Raw genomic sequence first — 16502 nt, forward strand, 5'->3', positions numbered from 1 at the left:
ATTCCAGGACTGACTTGAGAACAAAGAAGGTTTTTCCTCTACTTTCTACATGCAGATGGGTTTCTCAATGCGTATCAGACTGGTCACCTTTCATATTTTGTGTATTGATACTTTGGGAGGCAAAGTGAAGGTACAGCATCTCTTGAAATGGCACAGCAAGATCCCTATGTACATCAGTTTTTCACCAAGTATTTTGATTTTTCCTACATAATACATTTACCACTTTGCCTTTTTCTATTTTGTTTAGGTAGACACTAATATTGCAGTTGTACACATAGGAACAATAATTGGCCTGTGGCATATTACTAAAAGTCATGTACTTTCTAGGTCACTTTTTAGATCAAGGGGAATGCAAATGATTGCACAATATCTCCTCATAAATGTGTGTTTCTTAAACACTAAACAATTTCTGCTTACCTGTTCCTTTGTTCTTATCTACATAGCAGTATTTCAATTCATAATCTTTCAACAATTCATATACATCCTGAAAGATAAGAAATTAAAATTACCTATATATGTCAAAGTTAAGGACTAAATGCATAAAGCAACTTGTGTTTCATTTCCAGATAACTTTGATTAGTCAATTAAAGCTTAAATTTCAAAGGTAGTCACGGAGCTTAAGGTAATAATGAACATTACCTCAACGACTTCTGTGTAATTTTACAAAATTAGAAATAACAGCTTTGGTAATAATAATCAACAGTTTTACCAGAGGCTCAGTACCTAGCAGAAACGTATTACATGCACATCATTTAAAAATGCAAACACAATACAGCATTAAACAACAGGAATTCTGCAGATGCTGGAATTTCAAGCAACACACATCAAAGTTGCTGGTGAGCGCAGCAGGCCAGGCAGCATCTCTAGGAAGAGGTACAGTCGACGTTTCAGGCTGAGACCCTTCGTCAGGACCCTTCGCCGGTCCTGACGAAGGGTCTCGGCCTAAAACGTCAACTGTACCTCTTCCCAGAGATGCTGCCTGGCCTGCTGCATTTGCCAGCAACAATACATCATTAATTAGATAGCTTTTAGATATACAGCAGATGCTGTTGCAGCTATCCTACTTAATCACTAATTTAACAATACTATCAGCCATATTTGCAGACTTCAACACAATCATACTCTCAGTTCTATCCAACAAGCTCCAAACTCTGTGCCTCTTTACTTCCCTCTGCAAATGGATCCCTGACTTACTCACCGAGAATCAGTGTGGATCAGAAATACTATCTCCTCCTCACTGACGATTAACAGTGGCACACCTCAGGGATGCATGCTTAGCCTGCTGCTCTACTCTCTACATCCATGACTGTATGGCTAGACACAGCTCAAATACAATCTATAAAATTGCTAATGACACAACTACTGGCAGAATTTCAGATGGTACAAGGAGGCATGCAGAAGTGACACAGATCAGTTGGTTGAGTGGTGTCACAACAACAACTTTGCACTCAAGGTAAGACTAAGGAATTGATTGTGGACGTCATGAAGGGAAAGTCGAAGAACACAAATGAATCCTCATCAAGGGATCAGCAGTGAAAAGGGTGAGCAGCTTCAAGTTCCTGAGTGTCAATATCTCTGCAGATCTATCCTGGGTCCAACATACTGATGCAATTACAAAGACACAACAATGACTGTATTTCATCAGGAGTTTTTAAGCAGACTTGGTATGTTGCCAAAGATTCTCACAAATTTCTACAGGTGTACCATGGAGAACATTCTAACAGTTTGCACCACTGTCTGGTATGGAGGGAGCACTGCGCATTTTTAACATTATGCACTGAATGTATTGATGCCGCAGAACAACAAATTTCACGACATATGCCAGTGATATTAAACCTGATTCTGATTGTAAAGATATTTCAACAAAATAAATTATATCCAAGCAGATAATAATTAACTGTTACAGCCCCCATTTGGTTGACAGTAGAGGAAAGACTGACAGCTTGCTGTAACTCAGCCTGTCAAGAGATTGTTGAAAATATAATTTCTTTAGAATTTGGCTCCAGGAAATTTCAACAAGGAGACAACTGGTTCTTGGACATCAGTACACATATGCTATCTATGGTCGATTAAGCTCTTACGGATATTTTCCTTGGTGAAAGGTATTTGATTCAAGGATGTGATACAAAATAAGGATTCATAAGTAATGAACATATTAGCAGGTATGGTGAATTAAAGGAACAGAAAAAAGTAAAGAATATACTGCCTACTGTCACAACAGGTCAACAGCAGATGCCATTTCATTGGCTACTCACTCAGCCCTGGAACATGCAGGCAGTGAAAATGCATACATCAGGATGCTCTTCGTCAGCTATAGCTCAGCATTCAACCCTATCTTCCCCTCAAAACTAATCAATAAGCTCCAAGACCTAGGCCTCAATATGTCCTTGTGCAACTGGATCCTTGATTTCTTCACTTTCAGACCTAGTCAGTTCGGACTGGCAGCAACATCTCCTCCACAGTCATCATTAACACAGGTGCACTACAAGGCTATGTGCTTAGGATAACAGGGGGGGGGGGGGGAGGGGGAACAATTGCTTGGATACAGAAAATGTAAACGTGGTACTTAATGAGTACTTTGTATCATTATTTACCAAGGAAATTGATATGGAGGGCCAGGAGATTGGCACTGAGTGTATAAATATGTAGGGCATTTCAGGGTCAAGGAGCAGGAAGTATTTGGGCTCCTAAGGAGTATTAAGATGGATGTGCCCAGGGTCTGATGGGATTTACCCCAGGCAAGAGACAAGATTGCTGGGCCCTTGAACAGTACTTTGTGTCCTCTCTAGCCACATGCGAGGCCCCAGGGAACGTTGTACCTCGATTTAAGAAGGGAACAAGGAAACATCCTGGCAGCTATAGATCAGTGAGTCTCACATCAGTTGTAGAGAAATTGCTGGAGAAAATTCTTTAGGGAAAGGATACATGAGCATTTGGAAACCTATCGCCTCATTAGGGAGAGCCAGCCTGGCTTTGCGCGTGGCAAGTTGTCTGTGGTTACCAGAGTAGGCTAGGAATCCTGTTGCATGTAACTCACCTCCTGACTCCCCAAAGCCTGTCCACTATCTACAAGGCTCAGGTCAGGAGTGTAATGGAATACTCGTCACTCGCCTGGATGAGTGCAGCTCCATCAACACTCAAGAAGCTTGACACCATCCAGTACAAGGTAGCCAACTTGATTGGTACCCCTTCCACAAGTATCCAATCCCTCCACCATTGAAGAACAGTTGCAGCAGTGTGAACTATCTAGATGCACTGCAATAATACACCAAAGTTCCTCAGGCAGTACCTCCCAGACCCATGACCACTACCATCTAGAAGGACAAGAACAGCAGATACATGGGAACACCACCATTCGGAAATCCCCCTCAAGTCACTTACCATCCTGACTTGGAAACATAACACTGTTCCTTCATCGTTGCTGGGTCAAAATCATGGAATTCCCTAACAGCACTGTGGGTGTACGTACACCTCAGGGACTGCAGCAGTTCAAGAAGGCAGCTCATCACCACTTTCTCAAGGGCAACTAGGGATGGGCAATAAATGCTGGCCTAGCTGGTGATTCCCACATCCCATAAATGAATAAATTTTTAAGAAGTTGTGCCATACCAACCTGATTGAGATTTTTGACAAGGTGACAAGAGAGATGGATCGGGTAGGGCAGTGGATATTGTCAACATCGATTTTAGTAAGGCCTTTGACAAAGTCCCTCATAGGAAGCTAACCAGAAGATTAAGATGCATGGGATCCGTGGCAAAATGGCTGCTTGGATTCAAAACTGGCTTGCACATAGAAGGCAGAGGGTAGTGATTGAAGAGACTTATTCGCGCTGGAGGTCTGTAATTAGTGAAGTTCCACAGGGATCTGTGCTGGGACCTCTGCTGTTTGTAATGTGTTGTAGTGTGGATGAAATTACTGGAGAGACAGTCAGTGGTAGATACAAAGCAGCTTCTTTATTCGACACAAAGAACAGCAGGCATCTCGAGATGCTTTCCACAGAAAGGTCTGCTAGCTAAATGTGGGCTCGAAATTTATATGCTAATCACAAAGGTAATCGCTACTCAATAAGTTACAGACAATGCATAGACAATGCTTCCTATTGAAGCTACACACAAAATCTCACACCATCCTTTCCTCCCAACGCCAACATGTCTGGGTTGGTATCTACAGCCTTTAGGAATGTAAGTTAAGTCTACAATACATTTATTTGGCATTTCCCATGCTAACATAGAAGACAATTAATACCATTAATACTTAGAATGTATAGGTGATACTGCCTTCGAAACTACATTATCAGGTCAAACTGACCATCAATTCGGTGAAAGACGCTCTTTGGTCGGCCCGAAACTTGATGGTCTGCCAGCTGACGGAGATGTCCGTGACTGAATGCTGTCGACTGGCACACTCTCGTCTGCAGGAGTACATTCTGAGGGATGCACTCAAACTTGGTGCAGCCACCGCGAAGGCCCGGTGGGGAAGGACCACAGTTTAACGTTCATCACCCGTAGGAGGGGGAGAGGTTGGGTGGGGAGGAGACCTACCCTCATCAGCGGTGTGGACAGAAAATCAACATGGTGCCCAAGGAGTGGGTGGAATTGTTAATTTGGGAAAGTATTAGAGCCATTGCCTGCCTTTATTGTTGAAAATTTTGAATGTTAATAAGTCTTAACTCTTGACCAAGGGTTGAGAGTAAACGCATGATTTACTGTAAACATCTTTCATTTGTAAATGAACAGAGAGTCAACGCAAAATTTTTATTGTTAATAACTGTATTGAATAAGGACTCACAGTCAACGAATGGTTTTCTTTTCCTGTATGTAATTATTTTTATTTTGTAATATTTTTGAATGAAGTATTTTTGGAGAAAAAAAAAATCTGGTATTCACACCTTTTAGGAAGTCCATTGTGGTGGATTCAATCCACAGTCCTTTGTCAAACAGTTAAAATAGAAGTCTGGTGGCCAAAGTCATTTAAGTGTAAACAAATCATCTACCCAAAAAGAAATCCACTCTAACATAATGTATATAAATAACCTGGATGAAAAAGTAGATCAGGGGTAGGGTTGGTAAATTGCGGATGATATCAAGATTGGTGGAGTTGTGGATAGTGTAGAAGAATGGCAAAAAATACACCACGATATAGACCTGGTGCAGATATCAGCTGAGAAATGGCAGATGGGAGTTTAACCCAGATAAATGTGAGGTGTTGCACCTCAGTATGGTAAATGTAAGGAGACAGTACATTGTTGAGGGTAAGATCTTTAACAGTGTTGATGAACAGAGAGATCTTGGGATTCAAGGTCGTAGCTCCTTGAAAGTGGCTATGGTGGTTAAGACGACTTATGGAATGCTTGCTTTCATTAGATGAAACAGTGAGTTCAAAAATCATGAGGTTATGATGCAACTTTTTAAAACTCTAGTTAGGCCACATCTGGAGTATTGCATACAATCCTGGTCACCCCACTACAGGAAGGATGTTGAGGCTTTGGAGAGAGTGCAGAAGAAGTTTACCAGGATGCTTCCTGGTTTAGAGGCTGGATAGACTTTCTTGATTGGGAGGTTTTTAAGATTATAAGAGACATAGATCAAGTGGACAGAGAGTACCTGTTTCCCTGGGTTGAAATATCTAATACTAGAGGGTATGCATTGAAGATGAGAGAGGATGGGTTCAAGGGGGATATGAGGGGTAAGCTTTTTCACTCAGTCATGGATGCCTGGAATGCACTGTCTGGTGCGGTGGTAGAGGCAAATACATTAGAGGCTTTTAAGAGACATTTTCGAAAGACATATGGATACAAGGAGGATGGAGGGATACAGACATGGTGTAGGTTGGGTGTTGGGTAATAACCCAACCCTTGTTAGGGAGCTTAATGTAAGGAACTCTTTGGAGGAAATAATCATAATATGATCAATTCATACTGCAATTTGAGAGGGTGAAGCACGAGTCACAAGTATCAGTATCGCAATGGAATAAATGGAATTACAGAGGTACGAGAGAGGAGCTTGCCCAGGTGTATTGGAGGAGGATACTGGTGGGGATGACGGCAGAGCAGAGATAGCTGAAGTTTTTGGGAATAGTTCACAAGACACAGTATAGATAGGTCCCACAGAAGTAGTTGTTCTCAAATGACAGGGATAAGCAACCGTGGCTGACAAGGGAAGTTAAGGACTACGTAAAAGCCAAGGAAAGGGCGTACAAGGTAGCAAAAGTGAGTGGGAAGCTTTTAAAATCCAACAAAAGGCAACTAAAAAAGCTACAGGAAGGGAAAAGATGAAATATGAGAGCAAACTAGCCAATAATATAAAGCAGGATACTATTTTTATTCAGTTATATAAAGAGTAAAAGGAAGGTGAGAGTTGATATTGGACCACTGGAAATTGATGCTGGTGAGGTAGTAATGAGGGACAAAGAAATGGCAGATAAACTTAATGGATATTGTTACGTACCCCGTAACTGGGTTGCCAAACCAGCAGAAATGGATCACTCAGTTGGAGTCTGGATTACTAGAACTAAGAAAGTTTTATTAAAGAAACAAGCAACACAGTACTCTAATCAAAAGGATAATAAATGCAACAGTTCAGCAATGATAAACACACATGTACACAGAATTAAGATAACAGGATCAATCAAGCTCTATCGTTGTCTAGGGGTAAATAACCAGTTTCAAAGTGACGCAAAGTTCAGTTCAATTTAGTTCAGTTCAGTTCACAGACAGTGGGGGGAAGGAGAGAGAGAGCAAAACGAATGAATAGTCAAACGGCTTCCACACACAGACCTTCGCAGTCAGCTTTCGTGCGAGCCCTTTGTGATGTCATCTGAGGTCACCGACCGTGACCCCTCCGTTTCCAGATACAACCGTTTCCCTGCGGTGAACCCAGCACCCAGGCAAGGGTGGACACACACCAGGTTCCCGCCGATCGTGCCTTTCCACCCTGTGCGTCTATGGCTTGTCCCGCGACCAGCCATCCAAAAACTTCCCACCGACTTGTGGGAGACACACCGCTTCCAGGGTCTCGTTACCTTGGGGTGTCGTGTGTGTCCTGCCTTAGCGAACCTGTCCCTTTTTATCCCCCTGCTGGGGTATCGCCTGTCCATCACTTCAAACAGTTCAGGGTTCAAAGGGTGAGCCGATCTTGACAGCTCTCCTTCCGTTAGACTCTCCTGTCCCTTCATTAACATCTCCAAATGCTGCTCCATTGTTTTCCTTATCTCTCTCTCCTGAAGACAGGTGGCAGACCAACTGCTGATCCCACTGGTGCCAGCCCAGGCCAGCTAACATCTTAATTTATGTGTATTCTCATCACACTTCCCCCCTTTAAGGATTTTTACCGGGGTAAAAATTACAAACATGAATACATTATTTGATACACACAAATATACATCTTTATCAGCTATTTGGCTAATACAGCAAATTTGAAGTTGTCAACACCTGACAGACAGTCAGCCATCACATTTTCTGTTCCTTTTATATGTGTTATTAATAATCCCTTAGACCAGGCTCCAACCTAGCAAACTTCATAGTGGCCAAGAACACTGATGAATTGCGATCAATGTAACCTCTCATTGGGTTTCGTCCCGGACCACAATAACAAGGGTCGCCCCATTCCGACTTAGTTTTCTCTTGCAAGGGCTTAGTAGGAGGGGGAGGGGTAGTAACCGCAGAGTTATTGCAAAACTTCCTACAGTACCCCACCATCTCCAAGAGCCTTCTGAGGGCCCTCTTGTCTGTCGGGGTTGGGATGTCAGAGATAGCCCGCACTTTAGCTTACATCACTGCCAGCTGCCCGTGTCACCACAATTCCCAGGTAAGTGACCTTCGTGTGGCCGAACTCATTTTTTTCCAAGGCTCGCTATCAAGCTAGCTTCAGACAGCCGTATTACATCGCCAATACACACACCTGTGTTCGTCAGCCCTTTCGTCACCGAATTACTCATTTTATAGGAATGTTGCTCACTAGGCTGGCCTAGTGTACCAACACCACCCAACGTCCCAGTTCTTTGCATCGCCTCGGGACAATCAAACACACATGTGCGAGTCGTTTAATTACTTCTCCTAAAGAGTCGCTTTGTTCGGGGATTAAGGGAGAGACCTTATCAGCAGAGCTGGCCAAAACAATAGCTTTCTCCCATCTGGTCAATACCATACTCATCTTTTCAAAATGGTTTTTTTCTCTTATCAGGGGGACCCTAGCTTCATTGATTTCCGCGCTAACACTGACTAGGTTTGTTAGCATATCAAAAGCCTGTGACCGCCTTAGTTCGCGTCGGCCATAATCAATAACATCCTTTCTCCGGTGCGGCCGGTAAACCTCTTTCATGATTCCACCAACTGTTTCCTCCAGCACCGCAAAATGTCCACCGGGGGGTACCTTGTGGGCCAGGTTAAAAATCTCATCCCCATAACTCTTTTGCACCACCCCCCATTCCTCATCTGCGGGTACAGTACTTGGTTTCCCTTTCTTCCTTAGCACTTCCTCCTCCACACAATAGCCTACTGGCTCCCTTGTTAATTCTGTGTCAGAGAGAGCTGTCTCTGCCAAAACCATCAGCCCCTCGTCTCACTCCTGCGCCTGCACAAATTCTTTCCTGGCTAATGCTAAGTCTGTCTCAGCTCCCTCACTACCTCTTGTTTCACTACACTCCTTCTTTTCACTTTCTACCCCCTTCTCGTACAAGGCTGGCAGAAACATCTCAGCTAAATTTACTACCGCAGTCCCATGATGAACCTGTGAGTCCATGGGCGGGGCCTCAATGCTGGCAGGCTGACCTGTCAATCTCACTGCTGGGAACACGATTCCCCCAGCGAGGTCATTACCGAGCAAGACTTCCACGCCTTTCATCGGTAATTCGGACCTCACCCCGATCGTGACTAGTCCAGAGACCAGGTTGCTTTGTAAGTGTATCTGGTGCAAAGGGACTGCCTCTGTCCCTTCCCCAATACCTTTGACCTTGACCTCCCCAGTCTGGGTCCCTGAGCTAAATTCTAATACACTCTTCAGTATCAGTGACTGACACGCTCCCGTGTCTCTCCAGATCCGCACTGGAACTGGTTTTAACCCCTCCTTCACTGACACCAATCTGGCCGAGAAACTTCTCGCGCCCTTCCTGAACTTTGGCAGACCTGTCCTCCCCTAGCGGTTCGTTTACCAGCTCAATACAGCCAGTCAAAATCGCCGTTTTTCCTTTTCCCGTCTCCTTCTTTGGGGCAAAGCACCTGGACGCAAAGTGTCCGACTTTCCCGCAATTATAACAGACGACCCCAGGAGACTTCCTACCAGACTGCTCCCGGTCTACCTTATCCTTCTCACTAGACCCCGGCTTACTTTCTGACTTTTCTGGCGGACTCTCCCCGCCGTCCTGACTACCCTTCTGGTAGCCTTTACTCGGGGCAAGCTTCATTTTACGCGTCAACACATACTCATCCGCTAACTTAGCAGTTGCGGCTAACGTGGCTGCCTCTTTCTCATCTAGGTAGGATCTCATACCCTCAGGGACACAACCTTTAAACTGCTCAATCAGGATCAGCTGTAGCAGTCTGTCATAATCCCCCTCTACCCCCTTCGAGGCGCACCAACCCTCACAATATGTCTGCATCTCACAGGCAAACTCTAAATACGTGCTTCCTCGCATTCCGGAACCTCTGCCGGTATGCCTCCGGGACCAACTCATAAATCCTGAGGATGGCCTCTTTCACCACCTCATACCTCTGGGCATCTTCCGCGGACAAAGCTGAGTAAGCTTGTTTGGCTTTCCCTTTCAGTACACTCTGAAGCAAAACAGCCCACTTATCCCTCGGCCAGTCCTGACTTGTAGCAACTTTTTCGAAATGGAGAAAGTACCGATCCACGTCGGTATCATCAAATGGGGGAACCAGCCTAACCTCCTGGGTCACCCGGAACCCTCCACCTTGGTTCGGCACGGGCCCCTGCTCTGCCCTTATCCTTAACTTCTCCAGCTCGAATTCCCTTTCCCTCTGTTTCTCCTCTCGCTCCAACTGTCTGTCTGTCTGTCTCTCTCTCTCTCTCTCTCTCTCTCCCCTGCCTTTCTAACTGTCTCTCTTGCCTTTCTAACTGTTTCTCTTGCCTTTCTAACTCTCTCTCCTTCTCTTCTCGCTCCAACTGTCTGTCCCTCTCTTTCTTTTCTCGCTCCAACTGCCGTACCCGGACCTCGTGCTCGAGTCTCAGTTTTTCAAGCTACACCTGTACCGTGTCTCCAGCAGGTTTTTCAATAGACACCACCTCCAGCTCGCCTTGGGGAAACACACCTTTAGATACATAGTGCTCTACGATAGCTCTGTGCATCTCCTCTCTCCTCATTGTCGACTTCCCCTTAGCAAGATTCAACCGTTTGGCCACAGCTACCAATTCTGATTTCCTGGCATCCTCTAATGCCTCCAAGGTCGGCGCCTTTATAAATTCCTCAGCCTCCATTTCTGCTGTTTGTCTTTTCTTTCTTTCAGGAATTTTGACCCAATCAATTTACTCTGTCCCAAATTTAGCGTTCAAAATCGCGGACGAGAACCCCACTTATGTTACGTACCCCGTAACTGGGTTGCCAAACCAGCAGAAATGGATCACTCAGTTGGAGTCTGGATTACTAGAACTACGAAAGTTTTATTAAAGAAACAAGCAACATAGTACTCTAATCAAAAGGATAATAAATGCAACAGTTCAGCAATGATAAACACACATGTACACAGAATTAAGATAACAGGATCAATCAAGCTCTAATGTTGTCTAGGGGTAAATGACCAGTTTCAAAGTGACGCAAAGTTCAGTTCAGTTCGCAGTTGGGGGAAGGAGAGAGAGAACAAAACGAATGAATATTCAAACGGCTTCCACACACAGACCTTCGCAGTCAGCTTTCGTGCGAGCCCTTTGTGATGTCATCTGAGGTCACCGACCATGACCCCTCCGTTTCCAGATATGACCGTTTCTCTGCGGTGAACCCGGCACTCAGGCAAGAGTGGACACACACGAGGTTCCCGCCGATCGTGCCTTTCCACCCTGTGCGTCTATGGCTTGTCCCGCGACCAGCCGTCCAAAAACTTCCCACCGACTTGTGGGAGATGCACCGCTTCCGGGGTCTCATTACCTCAGGGTGTTGTGTGTGTCCTGCCTTAGCGAACCTGTCCCTTTTTATCCCCCTGCTGGGGTATCGCCTGTCCATTACTTCAAACAGTTCAGGGTTCAAAGGGTGAGCCGATCTTGACAGTTCTCCTTCCGTTAGACTCTCCTGTCCCTTCATTAACATCTCCAAATGCTGCTCCATTGTTTTCCTTATCTCTCTCTCTCCTGAAGACAGGTGGCAGACCAACTGCTGATCCCACTGGTGCCAGCCCAGGCCAGCTAACATCTTAATTTATGTGTATTCTCGTCACAGTATTTTGCATCAGTCTTCACTGTGGAAGACACCAGCAGTGTGCCAGAGCTCTGTGAATGTCAAGGAGCAGGAGTGAGTGCCATTGCTGATACAAAGGGAAAAGTGTGAGGCTGGATCAAAGGTCTTGAGGTGGATAAATCACCTGTACCAGATGGAGTACATCCCAGAGTCCTGAGAGAGGTTGCTGAAGAGAAAACAGATGTATTGGTCATGATCTTTCAAGAATCACTTGATTCTGGCATGGTCACAGAGGACTGGAAGATTGATTTAACAAGGGGGTAAGGCAAAAGAAAAGAAATTATAAGCCAGTTAGCCTAATCTCAGTGGTTGGGAAAGTGTTGGAGTCTATTATTAAGGATGAGGATTTCTGGTACTTGGAGACTAATGATAAAATAAATCAAAGTCAGCACAGTTTCTGTAAAGGGAAATCTTGCCTGACAAATTTGTTAGAGCTCTTTGAGGACGTAACAAGCAGGGTGAACAATGGAGAGGCTCCTGAACCAGCTTGGATAACCTCACATCAACACTGAACTGACTCTACAACCTATTGATTCACTTTCAAGGACTTTGCAACTTATGTTCTCAGTATTATCTACATACATATTAATTTATTATTAGATTTTTTTCTATTTGCAGTTTGTCTTCTTTTCCACAATGGTTATTTGACTTGTCAGTCTCTCTTGTCATTATTCTATTGTATTTCTTTGTTTACTACGAATGCCTGTAAAAAATGATTTCACACATATTGATACTTCAATAAATTTTGTTACTACTGGAGTGCTATAGGTATTAGAAATAGTCCCTCGGCTGTTCATTTAATTTTAATGACTTGTAGGAACAAACAAACATATTTATGCTGATAGCATCAAGTAAAAAAGCGAGCTACAGGCGTTCTACAAAATGGCTGTAAACACATCAGGAAAAATGGGCAAGATGGAAGACAACATAGAACATGGCAAACTGTGGGGTTAATCCCTTCAATAGAACACACCATTTTTGAAAGAAAGTGAAAAGCTGGTAAATTGTTGAACACAAACCATGTCAGAAGATTGGTAGATTAGATTAAACAATTGGCCTTTGAGAAGAGCCTGCTAAACAACAGCCCATGGTATTACAGGAAAGAAATTAGCATTGACAGAAGATTGGCTGACTGGCAGAAGGCAAAGAATGGGAATAAAGGAGGCCTCTTCCATTTGGCTGATGCTGACTAGTGGTGCTGCGTAGTGGTCAATGTTGGGACCATTTATTTTCATTTTACTTGTCAATGATTGAATGGTAGAATTGATAGCTTAGACGCCAAGGTTGCAGACCATATAAAGATAGCTAGACAGGCAGGTAGTGTTGAGGAAGTAGGATGTCTTCAGAAGGACTCAGACAGATTAGAAAAATGGGCAGAGAAATGGCAGATGGAATACAGTGTAGCGAAGTGTGTGGTTATGCAATTTAGTAGAAGGAATGGGGAGTGAATTCAGAAATCAGAGGTGCAAACTGACTTGGGAGACCTAGTACAAGATTCTCTAAAGGTTAACTTGCAGGTTGAGTTGGTAGTAAGAAAGGTATTGTTAGCATTTATTTCTAAGGGACTAGAATATAAAAGCAAGGATCTAATACTGCGATTTTAAAACATTGGTCAGACCACACTTGTAGAGTACTGGGAGCAGTTTTGTGCCCCTCATCCAAGAAAGGACGGCTGGCATTGAAGGGGTCCAGAGGAGGTTCATGAGAATGATTCCAGGAATGAAAGGGTTAATGCAGTAGAAAGTTTTGTAACTGGCTGCATCAGAGCCTGATCTAGAATGTCTAGTCTACAGGAATGAAAGAGGCTACAGTGTGTGGCGGACTCCGCAAGTTCCATTATGGGTATAGTTCTCCTCAAACATTTCAGGAAGGCAGCATTCATCATCAGGGACCACTACAATTTGAGTCATGCCCTCTTCCTGATGTTGCCATCAGACAGGGGTACAAGAGTTGAAGATCTACACCTCACAGTTCAACTACAGCTTCTTCCCCACTGCCATCTGCTTCCTGCATAAATATAATTAGTACTACCTTACATTTTGCTCTATCTTGCACTACTATCATTATATTTATTTCATTGCATATTTTTGCACGTATATGTATGATACATTAATTCATGCTAACTTATGTTTGGTCCTCATCTTGTATGTATATTCTTCTGCTATTGAAAAGTATTGTATACTATTCTTTTGCTGCCATAAAATCCATTGCATTCTTTCTCTGGGTATGTATGCCCATGACAACAATAACTTGAACCTGATATACAAGTGCAAATGGAGAATTTTAAAGTAACCGAATAATCAAAAGGCTAGTCACACTGTTAGATTTAACCAGTACGTTAAACATATCCCATCTGTGCTTGGAATTCCCAGTATGAAAAGCTTACATCAGGAACAGGAAATTATTTCTTTAAAATAGTAGAATATCATTATTGGCACGTGGTGATGGTTGAGCTAATAAAAATGAACTCCGGTGATGTAGAGCAATGGTCCCCAACCTCCAGGCTGCAGACTGATACATTGCCACGAAGAATGCAGTGGTGCAGCGGTAGCCAGAACACACCCAGCACATCTTTAAGAAAAAAGCCGAAATAAACAAGCTGATTAATTAGGTACCTCCCGGCACGTAAATGTCAGCCCAGATCAGAGGAAGTGTATGGTAGAAGGAATAAAGGTGTAAATGGAGAGAAAATTCAAAAATCAAAGGTGCGAAGGATCGTGCAAATCCTTGTGTAAGGTACCCTGAAGGTTAATTTGGCTGTGGAGTCAGTGGGAAGAAAGGCAAATACAATGTTTACATTTGTTTCAAGAGGACGAAAATATAAGAGCAAGGATGTTATGCTGAGGCTTTATAAGACACCGGTAAGACCACACTTGCAACATGATGAGCAGTTTTGGGCCCCTTATCTACGAAAAGACGTGCTGGCATTGGAGAGGGTCCAGAGGAGGTTCATAAGTATGACTCTGGTAAAGAAAAGGTTAATATATGAGGAGCATTTGATGGGTCTGGGACTATACACACTGGAGTTTAGAAGAATAAGAGTGGATCTCATTGAACCTTATCAAATATTGAAAGGCCAAGATGGAATGGATGAGGAGGGGACATTTCCTATAGTAGATGAGTTTAGGACCATAGGGCACAGCTTCAGAAAAGAGGAACGTCTTTTTAGAACAGAGCTGAGAAGGAATTTCTTTAGTCAGATGGTGATGAAGTTGCGTAATTCATTGCCATGGATGGCTGTGGAGGCCAAGTCATTGAGTACAATTAAAGCAGAGGTTGATAGATTCTTTATTAATCAGAGTGACAAAGGTTATGGGGAGAAGGCAGGAGAATGGAGTTGAGAGGGATAATAACTCCGCCATGATGGAATGGAACAGCAGACTCCATGGGACGAGTGGCTTAATTCTCCTCCTATGTCATATAGTCCTTCTGGTTGTTCGTCCTCCCTTTTGAGAATCTTCTGCAACCACTCAGAGATATCCTGGACCATAGCACCCAAGAGGCAACACACCATCCTGGCATCTCTTTTGCAGCTACAGAATCTCCTGTATCGCGCCCCCCCAAGCCAGCAAGACACCTATCACCTGTCTTTACACTTCACTGGTGAGCCTCAAAGTCACAGTTCCTCCCCCACCCCCAGCAGTATCCAAAGGGCATACTTTTGCTGAGGGGAATGACCCTTACTTCTCCTGGTGGTCACACATCTACTATCTGAAGCCTGCTCTGAGTGTGACCACATAAGTAAGTTTCATTTATGAGGCTTACAACTTCCCGGATGGTCCTGAGTACATCCAGCTCCAGCTCCTTGACTTTGTCAATCAGGAGATGAAGTTGGCTGCACTCCCTGCAGATTTGGGATTCAAGGTACCCAAGTTTCCCTGATGACTACATCTCAGAGAAGCATTCCACTGCATTACTACCATCCTGCCTACACTTGCCATAACTCTAACTTGTCAAGCTTAAATTCTAGCTTGCTCCTGTTCATGACTAAGCCTACTGAGCCAAAGTCTGGCCACTCTAATACTTTTCACTCCAACCATGGCCACACCAGCTTTTCACTCCTACGTGTTTCAAGGCCACCACCATCGTCCCCATGCCAAAGAAGTCTTCAGTGTCCTGCCTCAACGACTACCGTCCCGTTGCACTCACGTCCATCATCATGAAGTGTTTCGAGAGGCTCGTCATGAGGCACATCAAGACCCTACTGCCTCCCTCACTGGACCCCCTGCAGTTCGCGTACCGTCCCAACCGTTCAACAGACGATGCCATTGCCATCACCCTCCACCTGGCCCTAACCCACCTGGACAAAAAAGACACGTACATTCAAATGCTGTTCATAGACTTCAGTTCAGAATTCAACACAATCAGTCCTCAGAAACTGATTGGAAAGCTGAGCCTACTGGGCCTGAACACCTCCCTCTGCAACTGTATCCTAGACTTCCTGACTGGGAGACCTCAGTCAGTCGAAATTGGAAGCAGCATCTCCAACACCATCACACTGAGCATGGGGGCCCCCCCAGGGCTGTGTGCTCAGTCCACTGCTGTTCACTCTGCTGACCCACAACTGTGCTGCAATACACAGCTCGAACCACATCATCAAGTTGCTGATGACACGATCGTGGTGGGTCTCATCAGCAAGAGCGATGAGTCAGCATACAGAGAGGAGGTGCAGTGGCTAATGAACTGGTGCAGGGCCAACAACCTGTCTTTTAATGTGAACAAAACAAAAGAGATGGTTGTTGACTTCAGGAGGGCACAGAGCGACCACTCACCGCTGAACATCGATGAAACCTCCGTAGAGATCGTTAACAGCACCAAATTTCTTGGTGTTCACCTGGTGGAGAATCTCACCTGGTCCCTCAACACCAGGTCCATAGCAAAGAAAGTCCAGCAGCGTCTCTACTTTCTGCAAAGGCTGAGAAAAGTCCATCTCCCCCCCCCCCCCCCCCACATCCTCACCACATTCTACAGAGGTTGTATTGAGAGCATCCTGAGCAGCTGCATCGGAAATTGCACCATCTCAGATCGCAAGACCTTGCAGCGGATAGTGAGGTCAGCTGAGAAGATCATTGGGGTCTCTTCCCGCCATTACAGACATTTAC

General features: G+C 44.4%; 1 protein-coding gene across 7 annotated transcripts in view; it reads right to left on the reverse strand.

Moving 5' to 3' along the window:
- The window catches only part of raver2 (ribonucleoprotein, PTB-binding 2), a 179018-nt gene that overhangs the window by 147314 nt on the left and 15202 nt on the right, over positions 1–16502 (reverse strand). For all 7 annotated transcript variants that reach the window (XR_011888030.1, XR_011888029.1, XM_072273888.1 and 4 more), the window contains exon 2: positions 418–484. Coding sequence is in view for 5 of the 7 variants with exons in the window: in XM_072273888.1 (XP_072129989.1) it covers positions 418–484 (67 nt within the window). In the remaining 2 variants the exon portion in view is untranslated. The remainder of the gene's footprint in view (positions 1–417; positions 485–16502) is intronic.

The sequence above is a fragment of the Mobula birostris genome, chromosome 12 (assembly GCF_030028105.1).
Source record: "Mobula birostris isolate sMobBir1 chromosome 12, sMobBir1.hap1, whole genome shotgun sequence".
In the NCBI taxonomy this organism is placed as follows: domain Eukaryota; kingdom Metazoa; phylum Chordata; class Chondrichthyes; order Myliobatiformes; family Myliobatidae; genus Mobula; species Mobula birostris.